General features: G+C 38.9%; 3 protein-coding genes across 11 annotated transcripts; all 3 read right to left on the reverse strand.

The window, feature by feature from the left end:
• Positions 1-2496: 2496 nt before the first annotated feature.
• Positions 2497-4310, reverse strand: LOC100255831 (AT-hook motif nuclear-localized protein 17). The gene has a single exon (XM_002285653.5). It carries the CDS (start codon positions 3684-3686, stop codon positions 2757-2759), a length of 930 nt encoding a protein of 309 aa, XP_002285689.1. The 5' UTR covers positions 3687-4310; the 3' UTR covers positions 2497-2756.
• A 3157-nt stretch (positions 4311-7467) lies between these two features.
• On the reverse strand, positions 7468-18302 carry LOC100245391 (beta carbonic anhydrase 5, chloroplastic). Of its 9 annotated transcripts, none has more exons than XM_010666087.2 (11): positions 18214-18302; positions 17370-17488; positions 17194-17261; positions 16261-16434; positions 16120-16168; positions 15850-15963; positions 15679-15732; positions 14894-14976; positions 14678-14783; positions 9354-9431; positions 7468-9261 (listed from the first exon to the last, which is right to left on the reverse strand). In XM_010666087.2, exons 2-11 carry the CDS (start codon positions 17457-17459, stop codon positions 8974-8976), a joined length of 1104 nt encoding a protein of 367 aa, XP_010664389.1. In that variant the 5' UTR covers positions 17460-17488; positions 18214-18302; the 3' UTR covers positions 7468-8973. The 9 variants fall into 9 exon arrangements, with proteins under 9 accessions (XP_010664389.1, XP_010664387.1, XP_059590906.1 ...); XM_010666085.3 differs by lacking the exon at positions 18214-18302 and adding an exon at positions 17658-18182 and having other exon boundaries at positions 14678-14780; XM_059734923.1 differs by lacking the exon at positions 18214-18302 and adding an exon at positions 17658-18179 and having other exon boundaries at positions 9354-9421; positions 14686-14783.
• LOC100854963 (protein PELPK1) lies at positions 7716-8171 on the reverse strand. Its single transcript, XM_003634437.2, has one exon. The coding sequence runs from the start codon at positions 8169-8171 to the stop codon at positions 7716-7718; it is 456 nt and encodes a 151-aa protein (XP_003634485.1).
• Positions 18303-18308: the final 6 nt, after the last annotated feature.

Below are 18308 nucleotides of genomic sequence, written 5' to 3' on the forward strand. Positions count from 1 at the left end.
AAATTGGAAAAACTAGGGTGGTTTTGACAAATCACTTCTGTCCAAACATGGCTACTTGACATATTCCTGCTTGGTCCAAGTTTTGGGTCTCAATCCGCTAGGACATTGATTTATAGTTGCCATAATCTTCCATTTTGTCGCTTCCATTATATTATTGATCTCTATGACATAGCAGTCCAATCTGCACGAAACCCCAAAGATGGAAGGCTTTGCTGATTAATTTGAAAACTGAAATACCCCCGCTGTCCTGGAAATCGAAACCCTCCACCAGTGTTCCAAGTGTTCATCTAGATGTATACTGTCATTAGTTGAAAGGAAAGGTAACTTTTGAGGTATGATTGCAAAGTACGACCATCGTCTATATTGCTAAGCACTAATAGGGCTCTTTGTCAAATCAAACCCACATAATAAAAGGGTAGCAAATGAGACTTGAGGGTTCTTTGGAAGATGCTGGGGCAAGCATGTGGTTAGTTCATCTCACCTTCCTTGTGATGAAACTAAGTCAAGTTGGCCAAGGGGTACGACTTACAACCACTCAAGATCAGACCAAGAGAATGGGGAAAAATTCAGATGATTAAGTGAACAATGCGAGACTGTACTGCAAGGAAGTTTCGGCAGATTGAAACCCACCATTTTGGTGCCACGACTCTTATGAGACAAACTTCAGGCTCCTTATGGATGTCGAAAATTTTGAGGAAGTAGGAGAGAAAGAAAAAGGAAACGTTTGGTACCCTCATTCAAAATAATTCAAATTTTATACATTAAAAATAAAATTTGGTATTCAATGATCAAATATAATATCTATATTATTAAAAATAATACATTTGATTAAAAATTAGTATCTTCCATCCGAAAAAAAAGAGTACAAAATTCTAATTATTTTTAAATACACATTAAATTTAAATTTTATGTTCTTTTCACGTGGGCATGAAGACACTTTTTCTAAAACAAAAGAAAATCCAAAGTTATTAAAAATGGATTTTTTAATTAATTAATTAAAAATGATAAAATAATTCTCATATTTATAAATTTAATCCCTCTCATATTCTTATTTAAAAAATAATTTAATTTTACTTAAATATCCTTAATTATCACAAATATTTATATGAATGTTTAAAAAAAAATAATTACTTTTACAAAAAAAATTACGAGATAAAAAAATGATTAAAAGTTAAATTTCCAAAACTTAGGTTTTCAATACACGTTTTAATCAAATAAGCCATTTTTTTTTCTCTCATGCAATTTCCACCTTTTTTGTTTATGGTTTCCTCACTGTCTTCATGACTCAAAACGGAGGGTTAATATTTCAACCACGACAAAACAGGCTCCAAGAAAGTCATGATCACGCGTCCACAGGTCTTGAGGAGTGGATGAATGGCGGAAAATCAATTCAACTTAGGGGAAGTGGGGATTTGATTTCGGCTGTTATCTTCTCAAGCATAGAGTCCAATTTTTCTATCCCTCTTCAGTATTTTCAGGGCCTTGACAGGGAGACTGGGTCAAAGGATCAATGCTCCAAGAGTAGGGTCCAAGACAGTACCAATACCAGATCCTTGTCCTCGTGACAACTGTACTTCCTGGTACGAAAAATCATCAAAACTATCCCATATTATTAGCTAATTGTCACAAGTTTGGAATTTTATATCGAAATATCAAAAACCCATCCCAGATTTTCTATTTCAGCTTTTGTAAATGGGAAAATCATCAAAGCAATCCAACACCGAACACAACTGTGGTCGTGGGACGGGATTTCTGCCCCTAATAATCTGTACCCACGAATAAACATAGAATCGTTTGCTGCAATTAATATGAGCATATTGGAAATAAGATACGACCATAATGAAAATAAGGAGGCGCCCATGCTGAATATGCAGCGAGGATTAGAGTACTCATTATGGAAGATGGATGGAGTTAGATCTTGGATGCTGGTGGGGAATGGGCATTATGGTTCCTTATTTTCTCTCACCTGAGAGGGAGAGAGAGAGAGAGAGGAGGAGAGAAGAAAGAGACAAACCAAAGTACAGATAGATCAGAGAGAAAGAAAGAAGGATTGAAAATAAAGTGGGTTTCGAGAGCTTTCAAAGATATCGGATAAAGCAACACGCAGGCCCTCTCTCTCCCATCTCTCTCTCTCAGCGCAGAGCTGAAAAGAACTGGCAAGCATAACCCTAGCCACGTTCTCCACTGCAACACTTTATCCAAATCAAGAAGCTAAGACGAAAAATCAATCGAATCAGCATTATCTTCAGCCAGTGGGGCTGCAACTATGACAGCAGAGAGCAGAAGAGCTCAGCAATGCAGCTGATACGCTCAGTCTCAAACTTCAAAGCAACTCCACCCCAGCTCCATCCACCATACCCATTCCGTGACCTCAATCCAATTCTAACTCCCCATTACTCTCATCCACAAACAACCCGCCCACAGAATTACAACGCATTGGCAAGCCAAGACCCGGAAAAACAATTCACGAAAAAAGAAAAAGAAAAAAAAGGAAAGGATTTAAATTTTTGTTGTCATGTTAGGTGGTAGATGCCCAACGGTGGAGACCACAAGTTTAGGTTCTTAACAAAGCATGAAAAATCAAAGCAGATTTGCTAAAAAACCTACACTGTTTGTCTTTCATTTTCCTTAAAAAAGTGAATCTAAAACTAACCCAAGAACATTAAAATTAAACAAAGTAATCGAAGGCAGTACAAAGAAGAAGTTTCTAAGATTCACAGTACTCAAGAAAAAGAAGCTGTAGAAATAGGCCAAACTCAGTACGGTGGTGGTGGTGGTTGTCTCGCTGTGGGTGCCCATATTACATCTGATGGTAGGTGGCAGCTGTAAATGGACATTTCTGCCGGCGGGTGGCCGCTGTCGCCCGAACCCGTCGGAGGAGACTGGCCATCGTTGCCTCCGGAGCCTGAATTGGGCACTTCGTCCTCTCCCGGTAACCGGTGATAGGAGGGATTGTTGAAGGACGCAGCAATGACATACACCGTCCCAGCGGCCAGCAGGGTTCCGGCTACGGACCCCCCGACGATCTGGCCCTGCGGACCCGCGAGGGAGATGGTGAACCCGTTGGCAGATGACGGAATCGGAGAGGAGGCCGATTGGGGGATAATGGTAGCAGAGATTGAGAGAATATCAAAACGCCCATGGAAGGTAACTGTAGCACCTGGGGTGGTGGAGGGCTGCCGGAGGGTGACGTTGGCGACGGTGCCGGAGCCATTAAGCACACAAAGGCCAATATTGCGGCGGCGAGAGAAGCGAGCAATAGCTTCGACAATATCGACGCCGCCAGGGACCTCAAGAACATAGGGGCTCATGGCGGGCTCAGTATCCCGAGTAATAATAACAGGGGGTTTGGGCTTGTTCTTGGAACCGGGAGGCCTGCCTCTGGGTCTCCTCACAACTTCAATGGTAGCCCCGTCACCGTCGCCAGATTTAGGTTTGGTGGGCGTAGGAGTAGTAGCACCGGCTGCGGCGACGGCGGTGGCACCACCGCTGCTGCGGCTGTCGTCTTCCTCCGAAGTCTGACATTCTCGGCTGATTTGGAAGTGATGTTGGTGGTGGGGCTGCTGCTGCTGTTGGAGGTGGTGGTGGTGGTGAGGATGGAGAGGCTGTTGGAAATTGTGGGGTTGGTGAAGCTTGGCGAACATGTTATTGCTCTCATTCTTGCCATCTACATATTCACCTTTCATCCTTCTCCTTCTGTCTCTATGATTGGGAATCTTTATATATATATGTTTGCAATAAAAAAAACACCAAATTCAAAGAAAGGGTGATGGGGAGAGAGAGAGAAAGAGAGCGCGCAGATGCAGCAGTAGAAGAGAGTTGGATTTGTTTATCAGTTTTATGTATAAGACGAGAGAGAGAGAGAGAGAGAGAGAAAGAGCCAGAGAGAGAGAGAGAAGAGTGGGAGGGAGGTGGGTGAGCTTGGAAACTAAGTAAAGACCAAGGCGCCGCTGGTTGGAGGCAGAGTAGGCTCCACACATGCCCAATGCCTTTTGGTTAGCTCAACCTTTCACCGCCTCAATCTTTTCTTCAAGTTTGAAAGAGAGGAGAGAGATAGAGAGAGAGAGAGAGTGAATGAGCCTCCGACCGAGTGGATTGACAATGACTTGTTGATGTTCCTCTTTTGGGTCATGGGGGATGGGTTTGTGTGCATTTCCCATCTCTCTCTCTCTCTCTCTCTCACTTCCCCTTTCCTTCTCTTCTCTCTCTCTCCAGTACTGTTTCCCTTGTTGGTCTTAGCCTCTTCTGTCTCTAATAAAATTTCAAAATTCCACAGCTCACTTCCTTTGACGAGAAGATTTTCTCATTTTCATGTGCCAATTTTTGGAGTTTCTGGTTCAAACTTCATCGTCCAGCACTTCGTCCCAAGCTTACACCCTTTCATTTCTTCTTACGTTACGCACAACGTGTGGATTATTTCGTGATCATCATAAAAGCCTTGCCACGCCATCAGGTCAATTTTACACCCTTTTCTTATCTTCTTATCCACCCGCTCAATTTGCGAGACCTCCATGCTCATTCCTGGACTTGAGCCCATCCAATCCTCATTCCCCACTCCCCACTCCTCTCTCTTTCCTCTCCTTTCCTTTCCAGGCAAGGGGGTGGAAAGGATACGGTAAGTGACATGCAAGCGTGGGCTCCATCCCGTATTTGTATTCAAAGGAATCATCATCATTCGACCTTGGTTTTTCACGAACCTCATTATTCATTTTACCACCAATTATATATATATATATACATATTTGGCAAATTGGGAATCTTTAATCTTCACATAACTCAAATATTCAAACCCACACATACAAATCATTGACATCTCAGCAAGATATCAATTTGATTTCAATTTCCAACATCATTCTAATAAACAAATGCAACAACAAACCCATCCTTTTCCTTTGGTTCTAACAATTGAATTCTCCTTCAACTGAGTAACCCCCAAAACACAGAGAAGATAGCACCCAGTGGGAATGAGGATTGGCATACATTCATTTTATCTCTTTCTATAAATGCATATAAATGCAGGAGAATGGGGGTGTATTCATGGACAAAGGATTGCCAAAGGAGTTGAAACAGACTCATCACAACAATAATGGAGTCGGTCCCCAGCTGCAATATGCAAACAAGACAAAATATTAGTAGCTTGTTTAAGACATATGTATGTATATACACACGCACACGCATAGGCCATGGTTGGGCTCATTGTAAATCATCAGCGATTTGTTTTATTTGGAGAAAGTAAACCATAGATAACTAACTACCTTCAAAATTTCTGGATTCAGGACATGACAATCATTTGATTTACCTTCTTAAGAATTTCATTTTCTACCATTCAAACATACCGATTTGGGAATATCACATTGCCTAATGCAACTGCAATTTACAACTAACCCCCTCTAAGCAGAATAAAGCCCTAAAAAATTATAAAAATTATCTGTGTTTATATAAGAGGGATGCCAAAAGTTACCTTAGCTTCCAACAAGGTCTTTTCCACACTGTTAAAATTTTCGACAGATCCTCAAGGGGAATCGGTAGCCTACCCACCACCCAGAGGGTGGCTTTACTCCTCTCACCAAAAAAGCAAAGCAAAAGTAAAGCAAAATGGGCCTGAGCCCTGAGGTGACGCCCTTTGATTCGTTATGGTTAAAGGGTTGGAAAGCCCTTTGGGATTTTAATAGTAACCCAGATGCCAAAATAACTTTGCTTCTTTTATTTCCAAAACTAGAAATATTGTCCTTTCTATGTGACTCATCCATCGACCCTGTTTTTTCAGTTGTTGCACTTATGCTTTACATCGGCTGTGCCTCACTAATGTTACACAAGGATCCTTTCAAAATTCCATTGATTGAATTTTCAGTACTGTATGTTGGGAGAATCACTATATATGTATACACAACTTGTGGGGAAATTCAAAGGGAGAAAGCTTTGAATTATTTACCTACCAAAGTAGATCAAGTAGGATTAAAGCAAGAATCATATTCACTGAGAACAAACACATATGCTAAACATATTTTAAAAAAATAAATAGATAAAAGATGCAAAATTAAATCAATCTACAATGCATAACAGTGAAATCTTCCTTATGCTTGGGATGGGATAGGACAAAACTTGCACTCATTCAGTCATTTGTCAAAATTGAAAAGACAAGCAGGAGAGTATCAGTATATGGGTCGTGGTGGCATCTCCATGGCAAGAGATGGGAATTGGATTTGGGATGGTACTGAAGCTAGGAGCTAGCAAATGTGATTTTAGGAAGACAATGGAGACACTGTGGGAACACTCAACAGTTGTAGGAATATCTTTCATGGGGTATATTATATAGAGGGCGAGAATGTGTGGAAGAGAAAGGTAACTGTGGACAACAATTTGGAAAGGAAACTTGGTGAGATGTGGTTGGGCGTCTATGGGGATAAGTCAGTAAGTTAGTTGAACCTCCCATCAAATCTCATAAAAAAAAACTTCAAATGGAAAAGCAGCATAAGATAAACGATGGATTTTGTTTTCCCTCCGTATTTGACAAGGTGGCTGTGAATAGAAGCCTAGTTAGGTAAACTAAATCACTTGGAAAGCACAAAAAACACAGTACAATAATTATTATAAGGCAGAAAACAACATCTCCTCCTTACAACTGTTGGACAATGGACAGAAGATCAATCACCATGATATTTTTTATTCATGCAAATGCTATCAGACGCATCCATACCCATCTAGCTTTGACAATCTCCCGGGTTGAGTGTCTTAGAAATAATTTTTGTCGGTAATACAAATTTTACAAATCATTACTTTGCAAAAGATGCACACTTTTGTTGACTAATGACACCAAAAAAAATGACAGGGGAAATAAAAAAAGCCCCACCTTTCCCATTTTACCAGTGTCCATCTTTGAATTCTGTATATAATATGGTTGGTGGAAGACGAGAGTGAACCTTTTCTTTTCTTTTCTTTTCTTTTTTTCCTCTTAATTTCTGCTTTTACTGAACTCGAGCTAGTTTGAGTAGTAGAGAAAAGTCAACAATTTTTAGGACTTCTGGTTTTGCTACATTGAAAGTTCCTTTACCTTTCCCATGAATTGTTCACCACGTTTGTCTTTTTGCTTGAATAGATTCCTTCAAATTAGGTGATTAACCTCGAGTTCCTTTTGTTTTGGTTGGGTAAAAAACAAAATAGCATAATTGATATGGTAAACCTCGTCTATCATTTGAAAAAAAAGAATGCAGTGACTTGATTATTGGAATCAGCATGACTTCAACTTGGCCCCAAGAACGTATTCTAATGGGCAGCCGCCCCTGTTCAACTTCCCCCCCGTATTACGTTGTTACCACATGGCCATCAAGGTTTCAAAAGATAAAACTCATTTGAATGAATCATTATCATTTGATGGTTATGTCTGCTTTTTATGACAACAAATTTTGGGTCATGGGATTCCCGCAATCCTTTGATACATTAAGGGTAGATTATTGTTCACACTTTTAGTTCACTTCAAAAGGAATTTGCATAAATAATCAATAACCATGCGAGTATACAAGAAACTTACAAATCAAGGACGATCATAAATCAACACATGCCAACAGAAAACTACAAATGAAAATAAACTCCACACAACTATCAGCACCAATAATCGCATATATGAACCAGGGTGCAACCCTGGTTTTTAAGAATCTCTACTCCATACGATAGCAAATGAGAGGTGCGATGATGACATGAAGCTCAGCACCGGAAGCTCAAGGGCTAGTGATTGAGTGGGGTGGGGAGAGGGAAGGGAAGGGAATGTCCTTTGGAAGGGTTGGGACGGTGGGCAGTGTGGGCTTAGGCAGGTCAGGTAGGTGGGGTAGAGGAGGGACTTCTGGGAGTTTTGGCACCTCAAGCTTTGGCAAAGGTGACAGTTCAGGCTTCTCCAAAGCTGGGACATGCGGAACGGTTGGCAATTCAGGCTTGGGCAAAGTTGGCAACGTGGACTCTGGCAGAGTAGGGATATGAGGTAGAGGTGGGAGTTCAGGTTTAGGAAAAGTAGGGAGTGTAGGAAGAGGTGGCAATTCTGGCTTAGGAAGCTCAGGAACCTTAGGCAGTGTGGTTTCCTCCAGAAGGTGACGAGATGCAAAAACTTCTTTGCAACTCATTAGGGAGAGAGTGATGAGCAGCAGAGGCAACAGAATGGATTGGTCATGGTGATGAGCCATTTTCCCTTTCTGAATTGCTAAAAGATTGAGAATTCTGAACGAGGGTAGAACTTTTCTTCTGAGAATGGTTTGCATGAAAGAGTAGGCTTAGGGGTTTTATAAAGGAGGGATGATACTTACGTGACGCAGTGTTAATGAATATATGAAAACTTAAGCTGGGTAGTTGGGAAGGGTTGTGTGTTGTTAGCTCAACTTCTCATCCATAACTTCCTGATAATCAAATAGATTTGGTCTACGGACTTGCCATATTCAGCTGGGATCTTGATCAAAGTCAATAGAAGTTTAGCTGCCTAGAATTATCCTCATTAATATGCATAACCTTACAATTTGAATGTAGAATAGCAGATGAAAGAAAACTTTACCAATTTACATACCAGCAACATAAAAAACCAGCCTTATTGACATCTCACACGTCAAGCCATTTGGCTGGTAGGCTTTGGATTCTTCACCATCTGCAAATAGTTAACTTTCAACAAAGGAACATATAAAAGGTTTGTTATGGGATGCATTGTTCTCCCATTAGTTTCAATAATAAATTGGGCCAAATAATTGCAATAAAAGTAAACCAATCCCTGCCCAACAAAGTGTCAGTTGTAAACAAGTCTTGAGATGGTATAAAACATGCTATGTGAGCAGGTATTCCTCATCTAACCTGCTGTGGCCCCTATGATGTCGGTTTATTCATTTATTTATTATTTTTCATAATTATTGGATTTTCACCATCAAGGAGAAAGAGAGGGGTATGGCAGCTATACATGCTCCAGCCTCACTAACAATTGGTTTCATATCATAACCAAGGCTCCTAGCTAGGTTTATGTTCCGAAATCCGAAGTTGAAGCTGAATTGAACAGTGGCCTGCCCTGCCTTGACTCATTGCAGAAACCATCTTCCCATCATTATTAAAACTAATGGCGATGGAATAATTCACATGAAGGTAATTAATTTGGCAAATAAACTTCATCAACCTCCCTTCTTTCTTGAAGCCTTGAAGTATCATTTGCAGGTAAGGTAAAGATGATGCCAACAGGGTCCAGCTTCCCCTGTGGTAACCGGAATGAATCAATTGAATGCACTTTAGAATGGATATGCCCTGCACTGTGCAATTAATGTTGCATGAGAACTGTAATGACTTTAACTGGATGAAATATATATATATATATATATGTAAATATAATGTCATACCATGTGATGCCTGTGAAAATGGCAGCCTTGCTTGTGTATGTTCTGATCCACCAACAATCTTTTACATACTACAAACATCTGTTAGTTATTTAAGTTGAGTCCCAAAAATATTAAAAGATAAGTCTCTGCATACAGTGGAGTAGTATACATGTCATGAATTACCCAACCCAACACATGTCATTATCTCTAACAAAGGAGTTCAAGGCAAAATGTGGTCAACTAGTAAAATAATAAGGGATTAGATAAAGTGGAATTGTTGAAGGTGGGTGCAAAGAATTGGAGATTAGGCTTTAATGAGTTGCTGAGGTAGTTTGATTAGCACAAATAATATAAACAAGCATTGACCTGAGAGTCGTGGAAGCGACAAGAGAAAGCAGTGGCACTATCACATATAGAGATACGGAGTTCAAAAGGAAAGATCATGTTCAAAAAGTGCATCAAAAAGTGTAGGCTACTGTGACACAGGCACAGCAAGTCAAAATGTTAAAGAAAGAAGGGATCATCACTAAAAACAAAAAGCCAAAAGGAATTTACAAGTATGAACAGGATTTACAACATTTAACCAAAACTTTGTATGGATATGATGCTTGAGAAATATATTGAATAAGAGGGGGTTGGTCAAGCAACACTAGTAGGCTTTTGGATCTCAATCTTCATTGAGATACACACTAGTTGACTGGCAAGTTATAGTGCAATCAAACCTTCTTGTAAAGGCTCCCAAGACAAAGATTTGGATCTTCACGAGATTCAGAAAAAAGAGGAAGAAAGTACTGCAAAGGGCGAAAGAAATCTGTGGGCTTGCCTTTTGTACTCGTACCCACAATCTCAGACAACCGTGACCATGACGGTGCAGATGCTGTCGCATCTCTGTCACACCACACTCCACACACTTCTTACTTTAATTTCATACAAGCTACAGGCCATTGGCCGAAGCTCCAGGCCTAGCAGTATAAATTAGGATTTGAAACCCAGTGTTTGTTTATGTAGTATGGGCAGGGGAGAACTTGGGTTGGGCTTCCGCTCAAGTATAAGGCCATGTGACAACCATCTCATACCCAATTAGGTTTGGTGGAGTAATGCTGTAATTTTGGAAATGCGTCTCTTCATTTCATAAAGGTGAAAGTCTACCTTGTGGAACGGTGAAAGAAGCTAGAAACTAAGCAACAAAATGGTCCATCTTCCATCAAGTATCTGCCCCCTTGTTTTTCGATGCTGCTTCTATTGAAGTCATTCAGAAAATCATAGCATCCACCTGGAAAACTCCCCTTTTTTTTTAAGGCTCACTCTTTGCCCATTCTACTGTCTTCTAAGACTAGCGCCCTCCTGAGATTTATGGCATGCATACAGTGCATTATTAATATAGCATTCAAGAGGAGGATTCAGATTAACCGATGAAAACGCCCAACCAAGTATGTACCCAAGTTCAAACTTCCTAAATGATTCCATCAGATGAAGATCAAATCAGCTCTTTTGTCAACCTTCGCCTCACTTTCAAACATAGCTTACCAGAGAAGTGCAATTCAAGGGCTTACAAAGAGTGCCTATAGCTTGAAGACTGAAATTCTAATTCTAACCCAGGGCCAAAAGTCAGCGCCCTTTGGTGGGCGGCACACTGTTAACTCATTATCCCACATTATAATATAAGACTGATAATTTTTTTGAATTATCAAAATATGGTTAAGCTTGCCTTTTTGCTGAAATAAATTCCTGAAATTATGCAATTAACCTGAGTTTTTTTTTTTTTTCTTCAATTATGCTAACTTCAGTGTTAAAGAACAGAAAAAGCATAATTGGAATGGTAAACCTTCAAATACAAATGCAACGAGTTCATGATTGCAATCTGCATGGCTCCAAATAAGCCTTAAGAATGTATTATAATAGCAGGCATTAGAAGTCATTCTTCCTTCACTTTTCCAACCCAATTCTTCTTATGATCATTATATTATATTTGCACAAGATAGACATCAGGGCTTCATCATCATTTAATGGTTTATGCCTCCCTTTCATGGCAACAAATGGGTGATGGGATGCCCAAACACACCGTGGGCTGTTGCAAACCGCTCCATTAACTCAATTTTGTTCTGGGTGTTATGAACATTTAACCAAAAGATAGATTATTGTTTATGCTTTTAGTTCCACATCAAAAGGAATTTGCGAGATAAACAGGAACCATAAATAATTAATAACCATGAGAGTATACAAGTAACTTCAAACATGACCCAGTTTCACACATCAGACATCCCCTCAAAAATCAACCACAATCACAAATCAACACAAGCCAACAGAAAACTATGAATGAAAACAGACTCCACACAAGCATTAGCACCAACCCACACACATATGAACCAGGATGCAACCCTGGCGTTTAAGGATTTCTTCACATGTCAATCTCTACTCCATCCAAAAGCTAATAAGACGTGTGATGATTATATGAAACTATGCACCGGAAGCTCAAGGGCTGGTGGTTGAGTGGGGTGGGGAAAGAGAAGGGAAGGGTATGTCCTTTGGAAGAGTAGGGATGCTAGGCAGCGTTGGCTTAGGCAGGTCAGGTAGATGGGGTAGAGGAGGGACTTCTGGCAGTTTTGGCACCTCAAGCTTTGGCAAAGGTGGCAGTTCAGGCTTCTCCAAAGCTGGGACATGTGGAACAGTAGGCAATTCAGGCTTGGGCAAAGTTGGCAACGTGGGCTCTGGTAGAGTTGGGACATGAGGCAGAGGTGGAAGCTCAGCCTTGGGAAGAGTTGGCAGTTCAGGTTTCTGCAAAGTGGGGAGTGTAGGAAGAGGTGGCAATTCTACCTTGGGAAGCTCAGGAACCTTAGGCAGTGCGGTTTCCTCCAGAAGGTGACGAGATGCAAAAACTTCTTTGCCACTCATTAGGGACAGAGTTAGGAGCAGCAGAGGCAACAGAATGGATGGTTGATGGTGATGAGCCATTTCTGAATTGCTAAAAGACTTGGGCTTCTGAATTGATGGTAGAAGTTTCTTCTGAGAATGGTTTGCATACAGGGGTTGGCTTTGGGGTTTTATAGATGAGGGATGATGTTTTATGAGATTGGGAACTTAAGCTGAGTTGTTGGGATTGGGAAGAGCTTTGTGTTGTTAGTTGAACTTCTCATCCATCACTTCCAAATAATCAAATAGATTTGGTGGAGGGTTTTGCCATATGTAGCAGGGATCTTGATTAAAGTCAATAGAAGTTCATCTGCCTGGTGTTATCTTCATTGATATACTACTAGTTCCATGTGAATGAAGAACATCTTGCTGATTGGATTGTTGATTACAATGACTAGTTTCCCAGGTGGACGATGTAGGATTTGTACTTATCAACCAGCAGATTAAAACCTTCCCATGTGAGCTTATTGATTGAAAAATATTCTACCAGTAAGGCTTCTAAACAATTAATATTTACCAATGTCTTAAGATTGGATTAAAAATTCGTTCAACAAAGATTATTTTTAGGATAACAACTGGTACAAAGGTCAAAGGAATTTCTTGAATACCCAATAATTAACAAACAAACAAACAATGCAGTAACAAAATGGCATCCTAAAGAAAGAAAAAAGGAACAAGAAAAGGAGCAAATAAAATTTAACTTTACTGTATCATATGCAAGCAACATAACAGTTAAGGCTGAGTGGCATCCCAGGCCCAAGCCATATGGATTGTGGGCTTTGGACTTCTTTGCCAAGTGCAAATATTTCACTTCCTAGTAGCAATATAGAAACATACAAAGAATTATCTGCTCTTTTTTAAGGAAAAAAAAACAATAAACAAAGAAATAAATAAAACAGAGCGTTAGCAATGGCCATGGTTATTGCTGAGAATTGAATGGAAGAGGAGGAAGATATGGAGGTGAGGGAAATGAACAGGGAACAGATGAGGATTCCGGTTAGGGTTTTGGTTGGTTCAGGGTGTGGTAGAAGTCTAGAAGATGAGAGGCATTGAGCAATTTCACGTGTCCTTTTATATTTAAAAAATAAAATAAAAATAAGGGTTACAAAGGGATAGATGGGATGTGTAAATAGAACTTTGAGTTTATATATGCTTTTAATTTTATACAAAATTATATAGAATATCATTGAATCTGACCAAGAAGTAATTTGATGAAACATTTAGAATATAGAATTTCTTTAATTGCACAATCATATTTTACATGATTGCTTGCAATGAAGCTTGTGATGAGTTTGCCAAGAGATGTCCTGGGCTAAAAAAACCTCCTAATAAATAATTGAATGCTGTACGATGTCTATGCTGTTCCTGTGATTTCCTTTTTAATCCTTATGACATTTTCAAAGAGATAAGAGATAAGAGAAGTAGGAGGCAAGTGGGGGGAAGCGTCGAAGAGATAAGAGAAAACATATGCCATTTTCAATTCCAAATGGATTTTCGATATTTACAAGCAAAGAGAAGTTAATTACATTCTCATGCAATGGTGAAAATCTAGCTTGTGGGATAGAGAAGTAGAAACTCAGCACCAAAATGCTCGGTTTTTGACCAAGCATTTGGGCCCTTCTTTTTCAATGCTGCTTCTCTTGAAATCAATTGTCCACTTCTCAAATGTACAGTTCAGAAAATCATAGTAACCTCCATGGATAGAAAGAAGTCCTTTCCTTTCTCTGTCTTCTATCCATGGATACGTTAGCAGGTTCAGCAAGGAGTGGTTGATTGATTCCTGTAAAGATTAATGAGTAAAACTCACTTCAATAGCCACCAAGTTAAGACTCAGTCTTTGCTAGTTCTACTGTTCTTCTAAGACTAATACTCTGTGAGCTTTATTGTATTCACATAGTGCATGATTAGAATAGCAAAGAGGTTTAGATTAACTGATGAAAAAACCCTACCAAAAATATATCTTGGTTCAAACTTAAGAAATAATATGATCAGATAAAGATCAATCAATGTAAGACACCTCTTTTATCAGCCTATGCCTCATTTTCAAACATAACTTACCACAGAAATGAAATTCAAGAGCTTACAAAGACTGCCTAAAGCTTGAGACTGAAAACCAACTTTAAGGGAAAATTCATGCCCTTTTATGGGGCAAAATAGAGTTGACTCAGTAACTCAAAATCAATCATATAAAACTGTCATTTTTTTTTCTTCTAAATATATTAAAATTTTGTTAAGCTTGGCAAGATTCAAACACTTCCAGACAGAATGAAGCTCAACTCTGACCAGTTTTTTGCCAAGCTGGTCCAACATTTAAGCAAGTTTGAGTTAATTTGACTATATCATAAGCAAAGCATTTATGACAGCAGGAGATCCTACTTTATCAGGTAGAAATATCAAATAATCAGTTCAGAAAGAGTGTGATAAATAAAAGGAACCTTCTCACAGTATTTGCATTGCTGGTAAAAGCCAAGATGGCCGGCAGCAGCTTTTGTTCTTAATTTTGCAACTTTCCCATTGGCAACCCAATTTTCAACAAAGCTACTGAAAATAGAGATGAACTGTGATAAGAAACTGGAGCACAAGCCACATTGAAGATCAAGCAAGCACAAGTCATGGGTATATGAGAAAGAAAAGAAGTTGCCAAACAGAACCTGGAATTCACATCATCTCGCATCCTCACAAGGGTCTCAATTCCTGCGCAGCTACTGTGTCCTATGACTAATATATTTTCAACCTAGAGAAAGCAATAATCATTTTGTCATTCCCAATTCCCAAGTAAAAATAAAAGTTTATACAATCATGGAGAACATGCATGTGAAAGTGAAAGCAATATAACAGAAATCTTTGAATTTCTTCAGGAAAAAAAAAAAGAAAAGAAAAAAAGAAAGGGAAAATCTATAGCCGACCTTATATTCGGTGTACGCAGCACAAGGACAAAGTAATCATATATTGCATGGTAATATTAATCATGAAGATCATTAATTTTGCATGTAACCCCAAATAGAAGTAAACTTTCAAAATCAACCTGCATTATTAAAGATTTTCCAAGAACAATGCATGCCTCTAGTTTGCTAACATTCACTGCTTCTTCCCACTTAAATTCGCACTCAAAATTTTCCTGTAAAAACCTTATATTTTTGTCAAGTATTTTAGAGCACAAATTAGCTTCCCAAGTTTCCAGCAATATTTTCCCATTTGTGCCCAAAACTTGAGATTATCCTTGGTGCTGAATAATCTCTGAATCATAAATTTGTCAAAGCAAGGGATGTTTCCCTCTTGCTACAATTCTCATTACTCAAGAATCAAATTACTGAAGGCTTCTAATTAATGAATGTGAGGGGTCAGAGACACTTCCTACTGTAGCCTCAAGGACACACCATTCTGTGCTTCTGTCAATGACCAGAAGTTCAGAGATTTATTGAATGGAATCACTTACTTCAAGAGTATTCACAGCAAACTCGAGGGCAGCATTAGTTTCTGATGGTCCGTTCTGCAGAAAGATAAAAATTAACAGGACTGGTTAAACTCGAATAACAGATCATATTGAAAATTTGCAGTTCAGTAACTTGGCTTTTAGTTAAAGTTGAATAAAAATATGAGTCGATACCTCTACTGGGGGCACAAGATTTGCCACATTTCTTATCATGAATGCTTCTCCTGGTTGAAAACCAAGGATGTTGGAAGGGCATACCCTCGAGTCTGCACAAGCGATCACCATGAACTGTTCTTGAACTTATCAGTTTAAATATAACTGCCCAAGTTTATTTGCAACAAAATAGGGCAGAGTATAACAGTGTGTGCTTAATCATGATTTCACTTAAGGCCAAAAGGTCTGCTAAATATAGAGAATCATTAAAAAATTTGAGTATGTTTATACCTTTGGAGATTGAGCTTTGGCAAGAGCTTGAAAGTGCTCTGGTTCTTCCCTGTTCAAAGCATGAGTTAGTTATCATAAAAAAGGCAAAACAGTTCTCTTAAATCCAGGAAATCCTTCATTTCAATGCTAGTTGCTACTTACAGGTACTTTTGCTTCTTGAAACAGAGAAACCTGTGCTTCAACTCTTCAAAAAAATCCAGTCCCTGATCAGTTTTATCCAGACTTTCCATTTCATTTCCCATCTTATTGCTCATAAGGTGTTGACCACATCCCAATGAATCACTTGAAGCCTCCAATCTTGAAACCAAATTTCTCCTACAAGTGGAGAAGCCAAAGTGTGAGTGCAATTCTTAAAGTATTCCTAGGTTAAAATCAAAGTACAGTCACATGGAAAAGTTAATTTCTGGAACAGTCTTATCTTTCAGGTTACTGTTGAAATTACAGTTGTATTGAGGTTTCTCATAAATCACATCACCAGGAAGCTTTGTGCCGAAAAAAAATCTAAGAAAGGAGAAAGGTTCCCCAAACCAAAGACAAAATGCTTACATGATGTGACCATTATGTAAGTTACAATGAAAAGATCAAAACAGTTATAGGCTGTATCTGTTCAGTGAGAATTGGATTTTGTTTGATGTTTCAATTGTACAGAAAGTAACAGAATGCTGAATTAGTACTAAAGGTTCCAATTTCCAGTTCCAAGGTGCCAATTCTACAACCAAATGCGGCCTAACAAACAGAAAAGGATAATCAAGAATCCGTAGCAGCATTCAGAAGAAACTCTTCTTATTTGATAGAAGTGTATGAAGGAAGAAGTGCGGACATTGCTAGCACTATTTCTCTTCACAAAGTTATTTTTCATTTTGAGTCAACACAAAAGCACCCATCTCCCGTCTCCTACTAAACACACACACTTGCATCAAACCGTCCCTCATATATTTGATTGGGTTACTTCTAAAACGAAAACAAAAACTAAAAGAAAAGAGGGGGAACAAGGGAAGGAAAAAAAAGAAAAAAAAAATGATGAAGAATGCAATCCAGATCAGAAGTAAAAACAAGATTAAGAGAAATATTTACTTGACTGAAGGTAACGATCCCAAATGGGTTTCGCCAACTCTCACCAATTTCTTCCGAGAATCAAAGATCTGAAAAATAAACAGAAGAATCAATAAGGGAAAAAAAAAAAAAAAAAAGCACGCAGAGTCTTATGGAAAGTGGAGGGAATAAGAATGCAAATGAATGGGAAGAGATACAGGCGATTTGTGGAGAAGACCCATGAAGGAATTAGTGGGTCCGGAAACAGAAGAATCGAATGATACAGAAGAAGGTCGAAGAGCTGCCATTGTTGATCCAATCCAACGAATTCCAGAGCCTGGCATGAAGAACCAAATTAGGGTTTTCAATCCACATATATTAAACCGGGGCTCCGATAATCAACAGATCATCATGAAAAATACAAAACTATAACGGTTCAAAATCATGTCAAGACTCAAGACTAAAGTGACAACAATAATAATAATTAATAAGAAAAAGGTAGTTACGGATCCGCGAGTGCATGGCTCTGTTCCCGCTCTCAAGTTTGGTATGTTTTTAACCACCACCACCCATATTTAAAACTTACTATAGAATATGATGGTAGAAACTTAAATATTCAGATGAGTACATGCTTATCCATGTGAGGAAATATCACGAGGACCCAAAAAAAAATTAAATTAAAAAAAAAAAGTGAAAAAAAAGGCACTCATGGCATTCTTATCCAAATCCAATGCCCACATAAAATTAGACCCTTTGAAGGGTCACCGACCAGGACAGTCTTGCATCTCTATTAGCTTTCTTTGATTTGCCAAAACATATGTTTCCATTCTACACGTAACTGACAATAGTTTTGATTCTTGAAGCTCATCCTTGTTTGCCAAGATAGACATTTCCTCGTAGAGTGCATCTCCCCATAAGGTGTATGCTTCATTTTTGTCTCTCTTTTAGAGGGCTATTAGAAGTACATAATTAAAGTCTCCCAGCACAATTTTCAAGTGGAATTTTTGGATTGAATTATAATCATTACTTAATGGAAAAGAAAAGGCACTGTTCTATTTCTACCTGAAACAAATATGCTGCTGCATCTGTAGTGCAGATTTTTTTTGTTTATTTTTTCTCTTTGTCAATGGGGGGTTTTGTAGGAAAGAGCTTTCATG

This window comes from Vitis vinifera, chromosome 18 (assembly GCF_030704535.1).
Source record: "Vitis vinifera cultivar Pinot Noir 40024 chromosome 18, ASM3070453v1".
In the NCBI taxonomy this organism is placed as follows: domain Eukaryota; kingdom Viridiplantae; phylum Streptophyta; class Magnoliopsida; order Vitales; family Vitaceae; genus Vitis; species Vitis vinifera.